The 21,880-nt window shown below is 40.9% G+C and overlaps 4 protein-coding genes across 4 annotated transcripts; all 4 read left to right on the top strand.

The window, feature by feature from the left end:
• Nucleotides 1–858: 858 nt before the first annotated feature.
• LOC120726855 (glutathione S-transferase A-like) lies at nucleotides 859–2,935 on the top strand. Its single transcript, XM_040020840.1, has 6 exons — nucleotides 859–1,041; nucleotides 1,764–1,821; nucleotides 1,920–2,033; nucleotides 2,238–2,362; nucleotides 2,439–2,527; nucleotides 2,625–2,935. Exons 1-6 carry the CDS (start codon nucleotides 874–876, stop codon nucleotides 2,755–2,757), a joined length of 687 nt encoding a protein of 228 aa, XP_039876774.1. The 5' UTR covers nucleotides 859–873; the 3' UTR covers nucleotides 2,758–2,935.
• A 2,686-nt stretch (nucleotides 2,936–5,621) lies between these two features.
• Nucleotides 5,622–9,152, top strand: LOC120726852 (glutathione S-transferase A-like). Its single transcript, XM_040020837.1, has 6 exons — nucleotides 5,622–5,890; nucleotides 6,660–6,725; nucleotides 6,834–6,939; nucleotides 8,036–8,154; nucleotides 8,349–8,437; nucleotides 8,566–9,152. Exons 1-6 carry the CDS (start codon nucleotides 5,723–5,725, stop codon nucleotides 8,696–8,698), a joined length of 681 nt encoding a protein of 226 aa, XP_039876771.1. The 5' UTR covers nucleotides 5,622–5,722; the 3' UTR covers nucleotides 8,699–9,152.
• A 2,089-nt stretch (nucleotides 9,153–11,241) lies between these two features.
• On the top strand, nucleotides 11,242–13,783 carry LOC120726850 (glutathione S-transferase A-like). The gene is made up of 6 exons (XM_040020835.1): nucleotides 11,242–11,473; nucleotides 11,617–11,682; nucleotides 11,861–11,984; nucleotides 12,585–12,703; nucleotides 13,304–13,389; nucleotides 13,483–13,783. Exons 1-6 carry the CDS (start codon nucleotides 11,306–11,308, stop codon nucleotides 13,610–13,612), a joined length of 693 nt encoding a protein of 230 aa, XP_039876769.1. The 5' UTR covers nucleotides 11,242–11,305; the 3' UTR covers nucleotides 13,613–13,783.
• Nucleotides 13,784–16,228: 2,445 nt separating this feature from the next.
• On the top strand, nucleotides 16,229–21,199 carry LOC120726891 (glutathione S-transferase A-like). Its single transcript, XM_040020911.1, has 6 exons — nucleotides 16,229–16,464; nucleotides 16,548–16,613; nucleotides 16,792–16,897; nucleotides 19,485–19,603; nucleotides 20,158–20,243; nucleotides 20,349–21,199. Exons 1-6 carry the CDS (start codon nucleotides 16,297–16,299, stop codon nucleotides 20,476–20,478), a joined length of 675 nt encoding a protein of 224 aa, XP_039876845.1. The 5' UTR covers nucleotides 16,229–16,296; the 3' UTR covers nucleotides 20,479–21,199.
• Nucleotides 21,200–21,880: the final 681 nt, after the last annotated feature.

Below are 21,880 nucleotides of genomic sequence, written 5' to 3'. Positions count from 1 at the left end.
ACCCCTTCTATGTTGACGTGAAGAAATACAGTATAATGCAAATTGGCCCCTAAAGTTACTTTTTTTTGTTAGGGAGGATTTGTTTGTTGTTGAGTGCAATGTTAAAATAAGTTCTTTAAAAATCAAAAAATGATTTAATATGAAGATAATACGAGCAGAGAGCACAAACATGTTGAGGGATTGGCTGTGTTAGTTCAGTGAGAGAGTTAGTGGGAAAGAAAAGAGTTTTCACTAACAGTCAAAAACTAATGTGTGTACTTATGTCTGCATTTTTATTCTGTTAAATACAAACAAAATTATAGCAGAAGTGCTGCCACGTGTGTGGCCCGATAGAGAGTACCAGTTTGTTTATTTGGTTCAATGAAAGGCTTCAGGTAGTTAAGAGTGAGAAACGTCTGCAGTTTTGTCTTGTTATACAATATTTAAAAAAATATTTTTGAAAATTTGAAAAGCAAACACTACACTACACTACACTACATTTTCGTAAATATTTGGCATTGTTTTCTTGTTTGTTTGTTTGGGGGTTGTACTACTTGAACACTAAAGTGTCCCTCAAACAAGGTGACAGCTCCAGCAGTGGCCCACAGCTCAGTTAAGTTTGAGATCCCTGCCTTAGAGAATAAGTATATCTCGTATTATGGCCGCCACGCAGGTTCATCCGGGTCTCCTAAGGATGACCTTCCTAAGGATAAGTGACCACTGCAGTGCACCCTACGAAAAAGTCAAATGGATTCGTGACAATTGCAGTTACTTTCTCCAACCAGTAGGTGGCAATACGCGCTTTTTTAAAAGCTGGACAGCGACACACTTGTTAAGAGAAGTTCAAATGTGCTGTTGTGTTTTGCGTGACGCCGTGAATCTCAAGTTAAAACTATGGCCAAGGACATGACTCTGCTGTGGGGGAGCGGCTCTCCTCCCTGTTGGAGGGTGCTGATCGCTCTGGAGGAGAGGAACCTGCAGGGATACAACCAAAAACTGTTCTCCTTAGAAAAACTGGAGCACAAGTCCAAAGAAGTGTTAGATATAAATCCCAGGGGACAGGTAGGGTGAGCTATTTTGCAAACAAGCCCTTGTTACTAACACAACAATGACGAATGTCCTTGAATCTGATCCTTTTGCATAACACATTGCACAATAACCTTGACGACATCACGGTCATTAATTAACATTGAAATATGGGTTGTTGCTCTGGCGGAAAAGATTCCGTTATTCAAGTAGACTTTTTATTTATTTATTTATTTATTTTTTAAGACGCTCCAAGAGACGCCTTGCAGCACCTGATTGGACGAGCACTTATCGTGAGCTGACACGTAGTGAATATGGGTGTAGAGATAACTGAGCTCTTGTGTTTGTAGCTGGGTTTCAAACTTTTTCTTTCTTTTTTCTCACACCTGGTTATATAATAATGAATAAGAGCTTGGAGTTGAAGCGGCCTGCCCACAAGTACCATGATGATTTCCAATACTGCCAAAGAACCAGTTTGAACTTGACAAGCAGGTTTAATCGAATGGCCAGACTGGCCCATTTTTAAAAATGTGTTACTGGGTTTAGTTTGTTTAGGGAACAGTGTTAAATAAAACACAGAAATGTGAGGTTTGGTGTCTGAATATGTGACACGTTGTGTGTAATCTCACTTGTTCTTGTAATTATTATTAAGGATTCCTGTTTGATCCAGCACAGCAGCTTAACTACTGACTCTAACACACTTTTATAACTTGTCATTATTATGATTATTGTAATTTATTTGTTTATTTCTTTTTCAGATTCCCACTTTCAAACATGGAGACAACGTTCTCAATGAATCTTACGCAGCCTGTTTTTTACCTGGAGGTGAGAACGTCATTTTAACAAAATATTCACTCACACTAAACACAACATCACAAAATGTGCCCGGGTTAAATGTGTGTCTTTTCCTAATGTCTTGCAGAGCCAGTTTAAATCCCAGGGAACCAAACTGATCCCAGATGGCCCAGCAGAACAAGCTCTGATGTACCAGCGCGTGTTTGAGGGTCTCACATTCTACGAGAAGCTCAGTAAGTGTTATTATTCCTCTGAGCCTCGTCTCTCAGGAAATTTCAAGGAAAAAGTTATTACACAGAAAACTTTTGAATCAACTTTTGAAAACGTCCAAAAATAATGCCTCTTTGGATAACTTATGTTTTAAAATGGAAAAAATCTCACATCATGTGAACCTGCTAACAGATGAATGTGCCATCTTTTAATGTTTTGTTTTTTAGACGTGGTTATCTACTACACCTTCAACTGGTTTGTCCCTGAAGGTGAGAGACATGAATCGGCTCTGAAGAGAAACAAAGAAGCTCTGGTCACTGAACTCAGACTCTGGAAGGGTTACCTGCAGAAAGTATGTGCATAAACACACAAACTCAGACAGACTCGGCCTGCTTTGATTTGTTCCAACTGTATTTTCTTTTTCCAAGCTGGGCTCAGGCTCTTACCTGGCAGGACCATCTTTCACGCTAGCAGACGTGGTCGTTTTTCCAACAGTTGGCACTCTCTTCAGGTTTGGGTAAGCACGCAGAGATTGTTTGCATTTCCATGTGGTCTCATCAGTAAAATGAAGGATGCTCTGTAGACATGGGACTTGACTTAATTCTGAGTCGTAGGTTGTCTCCAGAGCGTTATCCTAAACTGGGAGAGTACTACAATCTGCTGAAGGAGAGACCCAGTGTCAAAGCCAGCTGGCCTCCTCATTGGCTGGAAAGCCCCAAGGGGCTAGATACACTGAAAGACATCTGATATTCATCCATAGATGATGCTGCATAATGACAGAGCGGCTCTTGTTTTTTTGCTTGCAGCTTTTGGTAACTCATACGTATTCCGTTTTTTCTGACAGCAGTTTAACTTCACCGCAGAAGTCATGACTTTGCATCTTTTTCTATCCTGTCAATAAAAAACCTTCCAAGAAACAAAAACATTCACTTGTTTTGTGGAGTTATTTCTTTTTTATTAGGATTTTCACATTTAAAACAATGTAACTCTTGTGCTTCCATACAAGTTACCATGTATCTTAAAAAGGAGGAGAGAACAAAAAGCCTAAAAAACAGCACATTATGTCATCAAAAGGTTCAGTGAATCTGGAGAAAGCTCTGTGTGCGAGCACCCAGACCAAAAATCATTATAGGATGTTTTGCCTGTCGATTTATTGTGAATCTATGAACTTCTATAAAAAACTGTAGCGCATATTTGAAGCCGTTTTGGTGTGTCTGCTTCTCTTTTCACATCTGGGGCATCACAGATATAGGAAACTGCTGACTGATCCGTTCTCAGGCATTGCACTCTTACTGTCAGTACTCTTTGTGTAGTGCAAATCTTTCTCTGTTTTTCTGAAATGAACAAAAGTCTTAAGATGCTTATGGAACACAATGTTGAGCCGGACAGCCTGACTTCTTCTGTCAGTTTCTTTCTATTAGCTCCCTGCATTCACCCACGTGCAGCATGTTTACACCTCGAGGTAAACAGCAAGAATTAAAACATGGAAAATGTTGAATATTTCTCATCCCCTGACAGTTCTGAGAAACAAGCACTAATGTACCGATGCATGACGGAAGGTCTCACCCTTACGGGAAACACTGTATGCTGGACTTGCACAAATTCAAGCAGAAGCAATGAAGACAGTCACACATTATAGTAAGATTCATGCTGGGAGTTCCTCACACTTAATGTAATATCACAGCAGCTTTTGTTACCCTAATAGACAATCTGTGATCTAACCATGTTCAGGTTATTTCAATAGTAACCCACGTAGTTATCCAGTTTCATCCTCCCAGTCACACCACAGTAAAGGAATTCTGCTACGTGACTAGAACTGGCTTTTCCTGTTCGACAGTTGATCAAATCCATTGTGCTACCATTTCTTTAGGCTGATAGTTCAGTAGTGCACCATTTGCATGATTTTGCATTTTAACAAAAGTTAGTCGTATAGTAGCTATCCAGGCTCATCCCCTCAGTCATACAACGGTACAGGAAAGCATGTGTTGTCATGACTTTGCATAAATCACATAGTTCAGTGTTACGCAATCTTGCATTTTGATCCAATAAAAAATAAATAAATAAACATGACGTGCTAAAGAAGACTTGTGCAAAAGTTCTTATTATGGAGAAAATTTTAATTATAATGTCAAACCCATTAAAAACATGAAAATAATACTTTGTAGGAGTGTGTTGGAGGAAAACCATGTGCTTTTGTTGTGGTAGATTATCATCTGGAAGCCACAACAGACCTAGAGTAGTGGAGAGTGATTGTGTTTTTTTCCACTGCCACACTGATTCTGGAACTGCTCAGGTGGACATTTACTCTGAGTTTTGTGAGGAAGCGTCACAGAGAAACTGGGGTTGCTTTTACATAGGTGGCATCAGAGACATCCATTGGACAGTTTCCATGTACATGACATGCTAAGTCATCGTGAGTTTTCAACAGATATTAAGAGATGATCACGTGAGTTGTGAATGTTATCTGCCCCCCCATATAACCTTTATCAGTTGTAATCATCCAGCGATATCACCAGTGGATGTGCAACGTGAAAACAGCAGGTTACAGCAGGTTGTTAAAATGTAAACCATGATCAAGGACTATTTTGAGAGGTATCAGGAACTGCAAATAAAACAACTCGAGGGCTCTATAAACCTGAAATTAGCCACCAATGTGCACAGTGAAACACTCACTAAACTTTTGTGTTATATTTTACAGGTTTTGTCACTTTAAAAAAATACAGTTTATGTAGTCATGTGAAAAAAAAAGTCTTCTATTCAGTCCTATGAAAAACTAAGTTCAAACTTTCTGCTTCCATAGAAACTGAGAGGATAAGTCACAGCCAAGTGTTGGTAATTAAATGTTTAATTATATTTTTGAGCACCACTATAAAAAGGAAGGTTTTGGCAGTGTGCTGGTCACACACTGTGTTAACACAACGCCACAATCTTCTTAGGAGTGGACATCCCAGTAATTTCATCCCTAGGTCAGACTGGAAATGCTCAGAGAGACTGCAACAAAACACAAGACTTCGGGAACAGTGTCCTTTAAACAGACAAGACCAAATTGTACAGTCGATGTAATGCACAACGCCACATGTAGCAAAATCCAAATGCAGCATATTAGCACAAATACCTCACACCAGCTGTACAGCTGGGTCGAGGAGGATTTGTTTTGTACCCACAGGACCTCAGCTAGCATGTTAAATGTTGAGTCAACCATGAACTCCTCTGGATCCCAAAGTCCTCTAGGGTGAAATGAATCCATCTGTCCAACAGCTAAAGCTTGGCTGAATCTGGTTTAAGCAATAAGATGACAAGACAGCAAATCTATAACAGAAAAAGAAAAAACTTAATGTGTTGCAGAGTCCCAGTCAGAAACTCGGATTCAACCTTGAAATGCTGTCGCAGGCCTTTTAAAACAAAGCTGTCCATGAATGAATGCTTGCAAACCACAATGAACTGAAGCAACGTTGTAAAGAGGGAGCCACAATGTCTCCATGGCGACTCATAATCCACACAGATGTAGTTAATAGTTAATCAGCAGTGCTGTTACTAAGGGGGCTGCTCGTGTTTGATCTGTCTTGTGTTAAGGCACCGATCTTTATACGTAACAATAAAATGGGAAGGGCTGTAGCTTGCTATAAATCTGTCTGTGCTCCTCTAGCTGCTGTCTTCATTTCATCATCCCTCCACAACTTCACTCTCAGTTGTAAGAATTCCCTCTGAAACCATGGCTAAGGCAATGACTCTGCTGTGGGGGGCCGGATCGCCTCCCTGTTGGAGGGTGATGATCGCTCTGGAGGAGAAGAACCTGCAGGGCTACAACCAAAAACTGCTGTCCTTCGATAAAATGGAGCACAAGTCCAAAGAAGTGTTAGATATAAATCCCAGGGGACAGGTAGGGCCTTAAGAAAATTACACCTTAGCTAATGTACCATACAATATTATCATTAAGTCTAATGCTTAAAATCACTTTGCATAATAACCTCAACAACCTCATCCTCATCAACATGATATATGTATTGTTGCTCTACTAGCTAAGTAAAGCTGGTTACACAGCATTATTCAGTCCGCCCCTCTTAGTTTTTTTAAGTTTTAGAAAGGCAGCTGTGAAAGTTGACCTTTGGCCAATGGTGGGCTGTGTCCCAAGAGCAGCTGTTTCAGTTCAGTGCTCTTCTGTCAACACTGATTGTTGGTATATTACAAAATCTTATACAATGTAGATCTTAACATACTGGCCTGTTCACCTGATTTCTCCTTGGGCATAACGGATTAAAAGTTGCTCAGCACACGCGGGTTAGCACCAAGAACCTGGAGTGTAGTTAAAGCTGTCGAAGTCACGAGGATTTTTGTTTTTTACAACAGGGTCAAATACTTTGTGAAGCTAAAGGTTAGCAAGACGTTATTAGCATGACAGTACTGTATACTGACCTGTTCTGCAGATTGGAGGGGTGACACGCCTGCTACAGCTTTAGCAGCTAACTTAGGCAAAAACAAACTACAATATGTTATATGTTGCACTTTGTGATGCACTACAACATGTAATCATAGCAATCTGCTACTGGCGGCTCTCAGTGCAATTAACATAGCAAACTTCGGGTATCCAAGTGATTCAAATGGCAGCTTTGATAGTTTGTCTTGCTCACGCTCTAATTTTTTTTCCACAGCTTCCAACATTCAAACATGGAAACACTATTGTGAACGACTCCTATGCAGTCTGTTTTTACCTGGAGGTGAGGATGCTAATTCATTAAGAATTATACTGACCCTAAACTAAATTCAACATCACAAACAGTAACAAGCTCATATGTGTGCGCGTTATTTTCTTTCCTCAATGGCAGAGCCAGTTTAAGTCCCAAGGAAACAAACTGATCCCGGACAGCCAAGAAGAACAAGCTCTGATGTACCAACGCATGTTTGAGGGTCTCACATTCTACGACAAACTCAGTAAGACGAAAACTTTGCCTGACACAGTTTTACAGTTGACTTAGCAGTAGCAGCTTGAGGAGATATGGGTGAACTTTGAGGAAGCAGTCTCTTCCCTTCAGAGCCTGCCAAACTTACTAGACTGGCGTTCCATCACGTTAGATGATGATGGAGATAAGTAACTGAAATAAGTCCAGACCCAAAACAAAACATTTTAGACAGTTTATGAGCAGTGGCTTTTGTATGTATTTGAAAGTCATTTATATCAGAGCTCTTACAGGTTTATGAATGTGTTTTATGATTGCAGCTCAGACAGATACAAAGGTCGCAGTCCACTTAAAAATCTTAAACATTAGCAATAAAATCTTAACGTCAATTCCAAAATGGACAGGGAACCAATGAAGGGACGTGTTCATGATTTCCAATACCAGTGAAAAGATGAACAGCTGTATTCTTGACTTACAGCAGGTGGCACAGAGATAGTTATTCTGTACCAAAGTAGAAGTAATAAAGTCGTCCAGGTGGGAAGTGATAAAAGGGTTTTCCCAGGCCCTTTTGAGGAAGTCCGGACTTTATCTTGGCAATGACTCTGAGTTGATAAAAGAAATGGTACAATAGTAAATGGAGTGTTGCATATATAACACTAACAAAGCACGGAGAGTGCTTTTTACTACAAGCCTCATTCATCACCCAGTCACACAAAAGCACTTTTTTCCTGTACCTAAATGCTTTTGTGCGCACATACAGATGCATCAGGTGGTCATCATCAGGATGTTGCCCGAGAAAACTCCTGGAGTCTGGAGTAGTCAGGGGATAAAATTCAGTGACCTTCCAGTTGGTAGATGACTTGCTCTATCTCCGCAACTACAGCTGCCCAATAAAATCGCGGTATCCATCACATGTACAGCTGAAGAAAAAAGCTTCAGCTTTCTGCACTTCTTATATACAGAGACAGTGACCATATATTCCCTTTTGTCAGTATAGACACAGTGGAAGCTGTTCTTTTGTCTGTGTTTCCTATAAGAACAGAACAGGGCAATGATAAAAATAGTGCTGTGATGCTTTTACAGTAAAAAATGTTTTTAGCATCCTGTGATTGAGTTTTGCTTATTTTCAGATGCGGTTATCTACTACGACTGGTTTGTTCCTGAAGGTGAGAGACATGAATCGGCTCTGAATAGAAACAAAGAGGCTCTGACCACTGAACTCAAACTCTGGGAGGGTTACCTGCAGAAGGTATGTGAAGGCACACACACACACAAACACATGCACACACACACAAACACACACACACAAACACACACACACACACACACACACAAACACATGCACACACACACAAACACACACACACACACAGAAACACAAGCTGACATCGCCTGCTTTGGTTTATTCAAACTGTGCTGTAATTTGCATTTCTTTTATCCAAGCTGGGCTCAGGCTCTCATGTGGCAGGACCGTCCTTCACACTGGCAGATGTGGTCATTTTTCCTACAGTTGCTTATCTTTTCAGATTTGGGTAAGAGTGGCAGAGAAGGAAATAGAAATGACAGCTGCTTCTCCTTCATGTTTCATCAGTATAATAAGTGATGATCTGTAGTCACTGAACTTTATATTCTATATTCTACCTTCTGCTCTGATCTGTAGGCTGTCTGCAAAGCGTTATCCTAAACTGGGAGAGTATTACAACCTGCTGAAGGATAGACCCAGTGTCAAAGCCAGCTGGCCTCCTCATTGGCTGGAGAACCCTGAGGGACAAGACACACTGAAAGACATCTGACATTCATGCAGACGTGAATGAATGTCACATAATAATATTGCAGCTTTTGTTTGTGTGTATATCGAACAACAGTTTCTGTTGACTGATACAAGTTCAGGTTCCATTAACAGCAGTTTTTTTTGTTGTTTGTTTGTTTATGAGATGTCATGTAGCATCAACCAACAGTCAAAAAAAATTTAATCTACACTTTTTTTTAACCTTTAATAAATTTATATCAGTGAACTAGAGTCAGAACATTTTTTGCTAAAGAAGAAAAGGACTAAGAACTAGCTTTCTGTACACAAAGGGAACTCCAATGCCTCGTGCTTCAATTTGATATCATTTGCATGATTTTACATTGCTACGTTAAATTCACAGCCTCATTTATACCCACTGAGTGTACTGTATTTTGGCCATTGTCACTTCAGTTAAAAATAAACTTGTGTCAATCAGCATTGTTGACGTATTTCATTATGCTTGTGAACATGAACTCAGATCCTGCACATCTAGGCACCACTAAAACCCTTTTACGTGAGGGTTTTTTTGCAAAGCATGATCAGAAGCTGAGTGAGGTAATTTCAGGATGAACCCAGCCTTTTTAGTTTTATAAAGCTGGTCAACTTCTTACCAGGGAACTTGTATGAGAGGGACACAGTTAATGTCAGCTCACACAGGTTTTATTTCTCTTTTGCTTTGCAGCATTTTGTTTGCTTTTTTGTCGCACACCAACGTCATTTCACTCATTCTGACATCAGCAGTTTTCTTTTTCGCCTGGTGTCACGCGGGGCGTCTGTATATGATAGCCTTCCAGTCAAGTCTCCACACATTCATGCAGCATGTTTTAATACTATACTGTACAATGCTACACTAGTGCTTCTCCTATGACACCCAGCAGCAGCAGCAGCTGTGTTGCTTATAGTCTGTATTGTTCATTTAATCTCTTCATGTTTTTTGATTTTCTTTGTAAAAAACAAAACAAAAAAAACCTCGGGTCTTCATGTAGGAAGCAGTTTGTGACTGGTTATATGCTGCCAGCTCTGCCCCTTTCATGTGAACGTGCTGGTAAAAGCCTGGGCTGGATTACCAAGCTGGTAAACACTGCGTGTGGCCGCTTATCCTGAATGCAGTTGTTATGGTTAAATGAAGCCAGATAAGGCCCAAGATATCACTACTATGCTAAACATGTTTCATAGTACGTGCCTCTGCTGTACCTGTTGAATTGAGTTGAGTCAGGTACTCAGTTCTTGGAGCTTCACCTGGTTTTGTACTATCATGGAGCTGCACAAACCTGCCCGACAGCCTCTGCCGAGTAGGAGAGCGCATTCACAGGAATTTGAAATGTTCAGATGTACAGTAGATCAGAAAATACTTCCACCTAGTGACTTTGCCCTCTCTTTATCCTCTCAGTTGACCTTTATTCATATAAAGTGGCACACTAAGGAGTTCCTCTATTTTCAATGGGAGCCTCGTGTGACAAAGAAAACAAAAGAACGGATATAAAATTCCACTAATGGACAAGTAATGCGTGTGGCATGCAACCAGGTTGCCAGGTTATCAGTGAACCTGATAAAAACATCAGAAACAAACTGTTGCTGTAGTCAGCAAAAAATGCTTACATCATGCCAACTAAGCAAAATGAAAACACTGAAAGTAATGCACAAACACAATATATGTGTATGTATGTATCAGTCAAAGGCAAGAAGAAAAACGTGCTTCTTATTCTGACATGTATGGGGAAATCTTGCAGAAGTTTATCCCACAGCGAGCTCTTCTTTGAAAAACAGCCCAAGATAACGGAGACAGCGATCGCAGCAAACATGCAGTTCTCTTCACCGCTGTTCATGCAGAAGTCCATGCTGCCAAGTGCAGACTAACATGAGAAAGAAGCACAAAAGAAGAAAATAAAAACAGAAGCAGGGATTTGGTGAAGCTAGAAATGTGGATGTCAAATGAAAGAATGCATTAAAATCAGGAGTATCAGACAGAGAGACGTGAAAACTGTGCCAGTGTTGCGTAAGTGCCTGCGTGTGAAGTTGTAAATACACGACTGCTGAGTCACTGTGAGTTTCAAAATATCAGCAACAACACTGCAGGAATCTATAAAGCACGAACAAGGATGATAACAGTTTTTAACATACGTATAACAGATGGATGTCAACTACAGCTGTGATTGTTTACATGCAACCGTAATAATAAAGCCCACAGGAATAAAGTTGGGTTCTGATAAACCCCACAGAAACTTTCACTTTAGTTTCTACACCTGATTTTAACGTTATAAACATTATTATTCACTGAAATTCAGAATATTGGTGCGGTTTTGCAATAGCTGTGAATACAACAATCTTTATCAAACAAAATGTTTCAAACTGTGCTGCTACAAAAATATTCCGACAGCAGCATGTCAGGTAAAATGCAGGTGCGTGATCTCGCTCAAAAAATAATTCACACCCCGCTATCTGTGAGAAATCTCTTGTCAGAGCATCAAAATGGGAAGGGATTTAAAGCCACCAATCCGGATGTTGAGGGCTGGAGTTTTGCTATATAATGAGGCTCTTTACCTGCTCTAGCTTCAGTCTTCTCATCTTTAACCTCCCTTTAACTTCAGCTCCCAGGTTAACCTCTGAAACCATGGCCAAGGACATGACTCTGTGGTGGGGCTCCGGCTCTCCCCCCTGCTGGAGGGTGCTGATTGCTCTGGAGGAGAAGAACCTGCAGGGATACAACCAAAAACTACTCTCCTTCGAGAAAGGAGAGCACAAGTCGAAGGAAGTCATGGATGTAAACCCCAGGGGACAGGTAGGCTTGCATCACATTCATACCTTTAAACTGCACTCAAACCCCCACCCCCTGAAGTACTTTATATTCACTGTGCAATTACAAATAATAATGCTTAATTTTGAAGTATATATTAATAACATTCATTCTACTTTATCTTAAAGCTTCCTGCCTTCAAATTTGGGGACATAGTGATCAATGAGTCGTACGGTGCATGCTTCTTCCTGGAGGTGAGAACCTTACTTAAAATTTCATGTCACTGAGGAGTTGTTAAGTTGGAGGGCGACTGGTGATTGCATGCTCTGCAATGCTTTGTATAAGCAGACACCCTACACCGCAGGGTGCACTGCACCTCAGAACAGTTGCTCGTTTCATGTGTTTCCGTGTGCTTTCATGTGTTGTTTTCAGTCCAAGTTCAAGTCCCAGGGAACCAAGCTGATTCCTGACTGCACCGGCTCCGACAACAATTGCGCTTTGATAGCTTTAATAATGCAGCGTGTGTTTGAGGGCAACACACTTCACCAGAAAATGGGTACGTTAACTCTGTCATGGCCTTCTGAACATACCTGTTGAGCTCGATATCCCTGTATGCTGATGTGGACACTGAAACCAGGGGATTTACAGAGTTTATAAAGAAAATCTTATAAAGTTCTTTCTGTATAACTTAGCTGTTGTTGTTGCCATTCAGAGATTTGCCTTTTGGGATTTTAAACAATGCTTGGCAACATCACGCACAAACCTGTAACCTTTAACCCGCTGAGACTTCATGTCTTCAGCAAACCTCCTCAGAGGCTTTGACGTCAACTTTCACCGACGTGGTCCGAGGTGTTCAAAACACATGCAACACACAAAAGAGCTGTGCCTTCACTTAAGAGTGTTACATAATGCATTATTTCTCTGGGGAGTAACCCTCACAACATGCTGGGATGTTAATCTCTGCTCAAATTAGCCTTGCAAGTAAATTCCTGAGACAGTGTAGAAATGACACCAGAAAATCCCATGTAACCAAAATGAACATTTGCTTAACATGAACACTCATTTTTAAATAAGCTGCTATAGATGTTATTTGGGTACCTTTTTATAGTCTTCAGCCTGATGTTAGACAGTAATTGTCTGTTCTGATATTTTGTAGCGGATGTTTTTATGTACAACCGGAGGGTCCCGGAGAATGAGAGGCACGAATCTGCCTTTAAGAGACTCAAGGAGACGCTGACTACTGAGGTGCAGATGTGGGAGGGACACCTGCAGAAGGTATGACGCGCATGCACTCACAAGCACCCAGAGCACGACAGCTACAAAGCTGCAGAAACAGGCAATAACCTTAGCAGGAAGTTATAAGCTGTTGGATGTAATGGGTGCTACCGTGTAAAAGCACTTTGTCTTTTCTTTTCTTTTTATTCCCTCGATATTTTGACTCACTATAATGATTTAAAGGGGAAAAAATGTCCAAAACATCTATTGACAGAGATCAATTGATGTTGAACATTTGATGTTTACGTTCCTGAAAACACCAACTCACAGTACAAGATTGTGCAGGAAGTCAGTGTAATGTTTATTTAACTAAGCAAGTCATTGGCAAAACCTTCCTATTTACAATAGTGGCCAGACAGCCTCAAGAGGAAATAGAGGCAAGTCAAAAAAACAAGTACCAAATGTTGACAGTTGGCCGATGCACAGTACTTGGATGATGACGAGCTGATTGTCTGAAGTCTTTTGTTGAGATATGCTCAGCAGCTGCTGTTAAGGAGACAATATATGTAGAAGAATTAGTAAGCCAAGTTTCACCAACTATTTAAAAGATTTTTTTAGCTTCCATCCAAAATCTTTTTTTCTTTGTCTTCTTTTTTTCAGACACCAGGCGGTTTCCTGGCAGGGGAGAACTTCTCCATGGCTGATGTGATTGTTTTTCCAAGTGTTGCTCTTCTCTTACGCATGGGGTAAGTAAGCTAAATTTGCAAAACTGACTTGTAGCTGCCTGGATTGAATAACAAAAAGCAACAAACTCACACCAACTTTCGTCTTTCTTGCAGGCTAAGCGAGGATAAATACCCCAAACTGGCAGAATACTACAAAAAGCTGCAGGGCAGACCAAGCGTCAAAGCCACCTGGCCTCCTACTTGGAAGGAGACCCCAGGACAGGAATTTTTAAAAGATATCTGAGACTGAGAAACTCATCAGCTGGCGAGCACATTTTTCCTGTTGCATTTTTAATTTGTTACCAGTCCCTGTGCTGCTCTGCAGTGGATATTTGAACATTTGTTACATTTGTTACTGAACATGTCATCTTATTTCTGTTGTGCTGTGAGTAAAAGCAATAAAAACTAAGTTTTATTTTTGTTTGCTTCATTATTTTCAAGTTAAATTTCCACCAATAAAAATTGACCTTTGGCGTCAAACCTGGCCCGTCAATGTAAATTTAAAGTTTTGATGCTATTTTTAGCGAGAGTACCACTCACATTAGTGCTGCGTAGTCTTGACAGGAGAGATCACTAAGCAGAAACTTTAAATTAAACGTTTTGCTTTGTTTTCTCTGAAAACATCGCACAATCATGTTTACGAAAACATTTCTATAATTATGCTGCCGTGTCACAATCAGAGCAGTGGCAAAGCCATCAGATTTTTCGTTGGGGTGGCCAGGCCTTTGCTTACATTGCAGTGGTGCAGAAACTGCTTTTGCATTCATTTTGCAGTAGAATTCATAGTAATTTCTTTTCTCACCCACTCTTTTGATATGAATGCATATTAATACCTACATTATAGGTATTCATGTGCAATAACAATATTATGCCTTCAGCTGATCAAAAAAAAATCAATAAAACCCTGTAGTGATTGTTGAAGTTATTGTTACTAAAGCTACGATAATTTCAGTGGTGTTGTGCTGCTAAAATATAAACAGGCTTGCTTCAGCAGAAAAGCTTGAATAGCCTAACTTTATAGTAAAATTCCTTTTTAGAGCATTTACAAGCTTAAACAAATAAAGCGCAATGAAAGGTCATCATATCAAAAGAGTCCTTTATCTATTGGGTGTGGTGCAACCACTTTTCTCTGCACAAAGGTAACTCAAATAGCCCGTGACAGCATGAGGTTGCATACATGAGGCACTTTGCATTAATCCTTTTTATGTCATTTGTGAATTTCCACTGCTATGTTAAATGCACATTCTCCTTATTAAGGATCAGTGAAAGCTCAGTTTGAAAATGCATTTGCAATATTATTTGGATGAGGTGTCCAAATCTGTCCACCAAGTTTGCTGTGATCACAGTTTAAAACCTCATAGGCCCATTTGGTTGTCTTTCGGTGGGGTGTGTTTTTTGGCTCAGCTGTTTGAAGAGGGAGAGAGCAGGTGATTCAGGCTGCAAGGCTATGGGATAGAGGCTGTGTGAGACACCTGTTACACATTGTCTAACCTGCCTCCATTATTTATTCAGTAGCACACCAGGACCAGACGGAAGCGGGCTTACAATGAGAAGGAGAGCTGGCAGCAGTTTAAAACAGGCTGAATGGAGTATGGAGGTGACCAACAGGAACAAGGAGAGTACAAAGACCAAAAAGCACAATTGTTTCTGAGTGTGTGTGTGTTGGGAACCCACAACAATTCTGACTTGTTTGAAACATTGCTGCATGGTCCGTCTGAAAATACGCTTGCTCAAAAAAGGAGTGTGTCATGCTACGTCTGCAAAATGAAAATACTGAATTAATGGAAACACAGGAAAGCACATTTTCAAATTAAATTCTCGGCATATGCCTTTTCTTTCCTTTTAGGTGTACAGAAATCCCGATGCAGCCTATTACTGTTGAAACTTGCATGTAATAATATTGCAGGGCTGCAGCTGTGTGTGTGTGTGTTACTTGGACAAAGGGACTTCAGTAAAAACCACGAGTTTTGCCTTTCCTCTAGCAATCATTCACTCAGGAAACAGTCCACTGAAACTGACCCAGAAGAGCAGAGATAGTGATTGCAGCAAATGTGTCCACTGTAGCTTATTTCACTGCTATGTGACATTGGCAATTGTTCAAGTGCACTTTGACAAGAATTCAAAGGCTTACAGAATGAAGCACAAAGCAACTATTGTGTATATTTTAGTGCTAGATGAAATTTGTATTTCAAGTACAAAGATACATAAAATAGTTGATATTAGACACATTCAGAACTAATGTGATTGATGGACGTGAGAGACGTGCCAGAATCTTGTGTGCATTGTGTGCATGTGTGTACAGGGGGTGAAAACAAAGTGCTGAGTCACCATGAGTTTCAACAAATCAACAGCATTACTTGTAAGAATATATGAATGCATGAAGAACGATCTTTAAGGGTTTAACATATACACATTAGATGGATACCAAGGTTGTGACTGTTGACATGCAACCGTATTAATGAAGCACACACAAGTAACGTGCAGGAATGATGACATCCGAACGAACTGCACGGGAGCACGGCAGCAAAGTGCCCAGTGTCACTTTACTCTGTGCACTTGATTTGATCTGAAGGTGAATTGTTTTGTTTGCATTTCCAAAAGTTTTTCAACATAAAAATGACAGTTTTGCACACCTGTGAATACGAGCAGCTTTAGATTAAATCACAGTCAATAAATTTAACTGTGCTGCTGCAGAAATCTCTGACTTTCATTAACAATGTCATATAAACTGTGGGGTTGTGATGTAAGAGGGTAAGAGATCTCTTGTCAGAAGACCAAAATGGGACGGTACCTAAATCCACCAATCCTGATGTGGAGGGCTGGAGTTTTGCTATAAAACGAGACTGTTTCAGTCGTTGTGGCTTCAGTCTTCTTATCTCTAACCTTCAGTAATTTCAGCTGCCATACTAAGCTGTTCACTCTGAAACCATGGCCAAGGACATGACTCTCTGGTGGGGCTCCGGCTCTCCTCCCTGCTGGCGGGTAATGATCGCTCTGGAGGAGAAGAAACTGCAGGGATACAACCAAAAACTGCTCTCCTTCGAGAAAGGAGAGCACAAGTCAAAGGAAGTCATGGATGTAAACCCCAGGGGACAGGTAGGCTTGCATCACAGGTTTCAATCTGGACTTTGAATGCTTGAACTTGAACCTATTCATATTTTTTCCACTTTGTCTTCAAGCTTCCTGCCTTCAAATGTGGGGACAAAATCATCAACGAGTCCTACGGTGCATGCTTCTTCCTGGAGGTGAGAACTCGAGCAAGGTACTGCCTTGTTGTCAAGGAGGTTGTTGGAGGTCAAGTTGAGGGATTACTAGGTTTACCATGATTGTTTTTGGACATGCACCCTACACTGCAGAGTAAAAGAAACCAGAGCTTTTTGCTGCTCTTTATAACACTTACTGTTTTCCTGTCTCAACCAACAGTGTGAGTACATGTCCCAGGGAACCAAACTGATCCCTGTGAACTCCAGCGAGAAAGCCCTGGTGCTCCAGCGTACCTTTGAGGGTAACACGCTTCACCAGAAAATGGGTATGTTAGCTTAAATTTTCTCTCTGGTTTTGAACCACAAAGACATAACTGTTGAGTTCCTGCACTTTCACGTCCGATCCCCCAAATTACATTTAGTGAGGTTTTAGTGGGACATGCTCACTCTCTACATGACTTATTTGTTGTTGTTGCCATTAAAAGATCTGCCTTTTCAAATTCAAATTCAAATTCAAATTCAAATTTTATTTGTCACGTACACAGTCATACACAGTACGATATGTAGTGAAATGCTTGGACAACTGCTCGTGACCTAAAGAAAACAAAAAAGGAAAAGGCTATGAATAAGATAGGAAATAAATATGAAAAATTAAAAAGGGTAAATTTAACTAGGAAGGAATAAAATATAAATTAAGGTTAAAAATGAAATAACTGTACAACACAAATTAGAATGAAGGGTAAATTTAACTGGGAAAGAATAAGATAAAATATATAAATTAAAGTTGAAAATAAAATAACTGTACAACAAAATACACAATATAGAACTATATAAGAATGTATGAAGAAATATAAATAAATATATACACAATAACAGCAGCGTGATTTAAGTAATGAAGTGAAAACAATGTCCAGAATGTCCAGTGTGTGTGTAAGAACTATATGTGTGGGTCAGTACTGTGTGGTGGTGTGATTGAGAGACCGTATCGCCTGCGGGAAGAAGCTCCTCCTCAGTCTCTCTGTGTTGGTCTTCAGGGAGCGGAATCGCTTTCCTGACCTCAACAGAGAGAACAGTCTGTTGTTGGGATGGCTGAGGTCCCTCACGATCTTCCTGGCCTTGGTCCAGCACCGCCTGCTGTAGATTGAGTGCAGGTCAGGGAGCTCGGAGCGGATGGTGCGCTCAGCTGACCGCACAACCCTCTGTAGAGCTCGTCTGTCCTGCATGGTGCTGTTCCCGAACCAGGTTAAGATGTTTCCCGTCAGGATGCTCTCTATGGTGCAGGAGTAAAAGTTCCTGAGCACCTTGGAGGGCAGTTGGAAGTCTCTCAAGCGTCTGAGGTGGTAGAGACGCTGACGGGCCTTTTTCACCACGGTGTTGATGTGACAGGACCATGACAGGTCCTGCGTGATGTGAACTCCGAGGTATTTGAAGCTGTCCACTCTCTCCACTGGGCACTCGTTGATGACAGGGGTCTGGTAGTTCCTCTCCTGCTTAGTGCTGAAGTCCACTATCAGCTCCTTTGTCTTACTGACGTTTAGAAGGAGGTTGTTCCTCTGGCACCAGTTCTCCAGATTCCTAATCTCCTTCAGGTAGGCCGTCTCGTTGTTATCAGAGATCAGGCCCACCACGACGGTGTCGTCAGCAAACTTGATGATGGTGGTGGAGCTGGTAGTGGCCACACAGTCATATGTGTACAAAGAGTACAGCAGGGGGCTCAGAACACACCCCTGGGGGGCTCCAGTGCTGAGAGTGATGGAGGCTGAGACATGTCCGCCCATCCTTACTGCCTGTGGTCTGCCAGTTAGGAAGTTGGAGATCCACTGACACATAGATGAGCTGAGTCCCAGATGCTCCAGCTTGGTGGTGAGTGTGGAGGGAATTATGGTGTTAAATGCAGAGCTGTAGTCTATGAAGAGCATTTTAACATAATTCCCCCTTCTAGTGTCCAAGTGAGTGAGTGATGTGTGGAGGAGATGAGAGATGGCATCGTCTGTGGAACGATTTGGATGGTAAGCGAACTGTAGTGGGTCCAGTGTGTCTGGTAGTGAAGAAATGATGAAGTCTCTGACCAGGCGTTCAAAGCACTTCATCACTACTGAGGTGAGGGCTACAGGGCGATAGTCATTGAGAGAAGCAGGGTGGGGTTTCTTCGGGACAGGAACAATGATGGACTCTTTGAAGCATGTGGGGATCACCGACTGAGATAGAGAGATGTTGAATATCTCAGTGAACACAGGAGCTAGCTGGTATGCGCAGTCTCTTAGGATACGACCTGGGATGCCGTCTGGTCCTGCTGCTTTCCTGGTGTTCACTCTCTTGAAGGCTCTCCTTACTTCATGCTCGGAGATGACGAGCACGTTTCCGGTGCTGGCAGTATCTTCCTGTCTGCAGCCGTTAGCACCTGCTAACACTAGCATTGTTGGAGTCCTTAGCTGCAGCCTCGAAGCGAGCATAGAAAGTGTTCAGCTCGTCTGCCAGAGTCACGGCCGCGTTCGTCTTTTGGGATTTTGAGTCAATGATTGGCAACATCACGCACGAACCTGTCACCTTTAAACCACTGATACTTCATGCGTTCAGCAAACCTCCTCAGAGTTGGTTCCCCTGCTCTTCCTGAGGTCAGCGTTGTTCAAAAAACATGCCACCCAAAATAAGTTGTGTGTTCACATAATTAGGCTCTGGCATAATGCACTATTTCCTTGGGAGTAACCCTCACAACAGGATGTTAATCTCCGTTTATCAAAGCAAGCATTTACAGCCTACAGCCTGATGTTACACAGCAATGCACAGACATACCAAAAATACAAAATATGGAAGTGGATGCTGTGCAGTGTGTGGAAACTTTCTTTTTTCTCAAAGCTTTAAATCCTAAAACAGTGAATATCTTCATGAAATGTCTGTTCTGATATTTTGCAGCGGATGTTTTTATGTACAACCGGAGGGTCCCGGAGAATGAGAGGCACGAATCTGCCTTTAAGAGACTCAAGGAGACGCTGACTGGCGAGGTGCAGATGTGGGAGGGACACCTGCAGAAGGTATGTGAATGACCCGCACGCACTTACACTCTACTGCTAAACAAGCATCCAGTGCACAAAACTTATACCTACATAGCTTTGTTGCTCTGGCTTTGTGCTCCAACTGCTTTGTAGTGGGAGAAACAGTCTGGGAATTTTTTTCTGAGGAAAGTTTATGTTTTGACACAAACATAATCTTTGCAGGAGGAGGTAAAATCACGTACTTTACACCCAAACAGCCTATTGCACTGTGTTACAGAGATGCAACTCTTTTCTTTAACCAGGCAAGTCACAGGAAAAACCTTCCTACAATCTGGCAGATTCTAAAGCCTCTTAAGAAAACTGGGTTAAGGTTAGAAAAACACCAAAAGTTAAAAAACAAAGCAGCAGGACATGTTTGGATGATATTTGGACAAAGCCAGGCAGACTAACTGTACCAAATTTAAACAGTCAATATATACGCTAACACTGTTTGTGTAAAAATCTTACCTAAAAATTTTACTTATCTTTAAATGTAAAGACACACTGTGGAATATTTAGAATCCTCACAGCGCTTTATTTTGTTTTTCTCTTAGACACCAGGTGGTTTCCTGGCGGGAAAGAGCTTTTCAATGGCTGATGTGATTGTTTATCCAAGTGTTGCTCTTCTCTTCCGCATGGGGTAAGTAAGCTATTTTACTAAGGCTGACGTTTAGCTGCTTGGCAAGATGAATGAATGGAATAACAAACAGCAATGAACTCACACTGATTTTGATCTCTCCTGCAGGCTATGTGAGAAACGTTACCCCAAACTGTCAGAATACCATAAAAATCTGAAGGACAGACCCAGCATCAAAGCCACCTGGCCTCCACTTTGGAAGGACACCCCTGGACAGGACTTTTTAAAAGACATCTGAGATTGAGAGGCTCATCAGCTGACAAGCCAATCTTTCCTTGTTGTGTTTTTAATTTGTTACTAGTCCTCGTATTTCAGTACAATATGATGAATATTTTTTTTAACATATACTTTTCAAAGACCTTTTTACATGTCCACTTAGGTGGACAACTGATGTGTATGGAGTGACACATCAGTGTCCAATGTAGTGGTTTATTTGCAAGTATACCCTCAACACTGACACAAATACAAAAAAAAGCCTTTGAATTGCTGTCCACTGCAGTGACCACTATGTGTGAAAGGGTTAAATCCATCCTGCAGCTGTGCAGTTTTGACAGGAAAGGTCACTAAATCAAAACTTTAACGCTTTACTTGATTGTTGTCATTCTTCTCTTTGAAACTGAGCTTTCCTATCTAGGTAGCAACACTTGAGCAATCACTGCATGGATTTGTAAAGACATCAAAGTCACATTAAATGAAACACTGATCTGTTCTACAAAATCCAGGGGACAAAAAACAAACAAACAAAACACCAAAAAACAAAGATCTGGTATATGTTGTGCTTCAAAAAAACAACCTGCTACCCACAGTCCAACTCACAAATTATAAAGATGTTCTACAAACACTAGAATTATATTCAGCATCACAAACAAGTGTGTGTGTTTATTTCTTTTTAATTCCTAATGGGATAGCTAGTTTAAGTCCCAGGAGAACAAATGTATCACAGGATTTGAAAGAGAAATGAAAAAGAAGCAGCGATTAAAACATAACATAGGAAACACAAACAAAGCATAGAGAGACAGAAAAAACAGAGACTACGGAAGGGAAGACAAAATGTATTGACAGAATTTTTGAGTTCCCAGTTGGAATATCTATCTGGAACACCCCCTTAACCTGGATTTTTCATTTGGAAAGTTTGAGCAACTCCTCCACCAGGAGGTTAACAATCCATAATGCTGGCAGTGAATGTAAACAGCAGTAAAACTATAACTTGCTGAATAAGCCATATGTTGAGTCCACAGACGTGCTGCAGCGAAGCACAAACAACAAATGTTATGCTGTATTGCTTGTGATACCCAAATAGCTCTACCTGCCAAAGAAGCAAAAATAAATCCTGTTTTTCCTTCTTTTTCCAACTTTCCTACTGCAACCCACTAATGCATATACCTGACATCACTCCAGAGTTTCAACATCTGACTTCTGAAGTAATATAAATTTAGAGAGCTGAAAATAGCCATCTGTTAAAATATAATATTGAAAATAAAAAGAGAAAGAGAGTCAAGCCTAAAGGTTTTTTTTGTTACATTTGTATTTGGTAACCTGTCATTTAAACATTATTGTTGGATTATGGCAGTTTTAGGTATTAAAATGCTATTGAACTTTCGGGCGCCAGAGGGTGCATAGTGCGCTGTTGGTATTGAGTA

Source organism: Simochromis diagramma, unplaced genomic scaffold (assembly GCF_900408965.1).
Source record: "Simochromis diagramma unplaced genomic scaffold, fSimDia1.1 OVJJ01000753.1, whole genome shotgun sequence".
Taxonomy (NCBI): domain Eukaryota; kingdom Metazoa; phylum Chordata; class Actinopteri; order Cichliformes; family Cichlidae; genus Simochromis; species Simochromis diagramma.
Note: the sequence above shows the minus strand (reverse complement) of the source record. Positions and strands in the feature narration are given on the sequence as shown.

Bases quoted from the DNA above. Each gene is read 5' to 3' on its own strand.
- LOC120726852 (XM_040020837.1), top strand. From the start codon at position 5,723: ATGGCTAAGGCAATGACTCTGCTGTGGGGGGCCGGATCGCCTCCCTGT. The intron at 5,891-6,659 runs GTAGGGCCTTAA...TTTTTTCCACAG, and splicing joins ATATAAATCCCAGGGGACAG to CTTCCAACATTCAAACATGG. The intron at 6,726-6,833 runs GTGAGGATGCTA...CCTCAATGGCAG, and splicing joins CAGTCTGTTTTTACCTGGAG to AGCCAGTTTAAGTCCCAAGG.
- LOC120726850 (XM_040020835.1), top strand. From the start codon at position 11,306: ATGGCCAAGGACATGACTCTGTGGTGGGGCTCCGGCTCTCCCCCCTGC. The intron at 11,474-11,616 runs GTAGGCTTGCAT...TTTATCTTAAAG, and splicing joins ATGTAAACCCCAGGGGACAG to CTTCCTGCCTTCAAATTTGG. The intron at 13,390-13,482 runs GTAAGTAAGCTA...TCTTTCTTGCAG, and splicing joins GCTCTTCTCTTACGCATGGG to GCTAAGCGAGGATAAATACC.
- LOC120726891 (XM_040020911.1), top strand. From the start codon at position 16,297: ATGGCCAAGGACATGACTCTCTGGTGGGGCTCCGGCTCTCCTCCCTGC. The intron at 16,898-19,484 runs GTATGTTAGCTT...GATATTTTGCAG, and splicing joins CACGCTTCACCAGAAAATGG to CGGATGTTTTTATGTACAAC. The intron at 20,244-20,348 runs GTAAGTAAGCTA...TCTCTCCTGCAG, and splicing joins GCTCTTCTCTTCCGCATGGG to GCTATGTGAGAAACGTTACC.
- LOC120726855 (XM_040020840.1), top strand. From the start codon at position 874: ATGGCCAAGGACATGACTCTGCTGTGGGGGAGCGGCTCTCCTCCCTGT. The intron at 1,822-1,919 runs TACCTGGAGGTG...CTTTTCCTAATG, and splicing joins ATCTTACGCAGCCTGTTTTT to TCTTGCAGAGCCAGTTTAAA. The intron at 2,528-2,624 runs GTAAGCACGCAG...TCTGAGTCGTAG, and splicing joins GGCACTCTCTTCAGGTTTGG to GTTGTCTCCAGAGCGTTATC.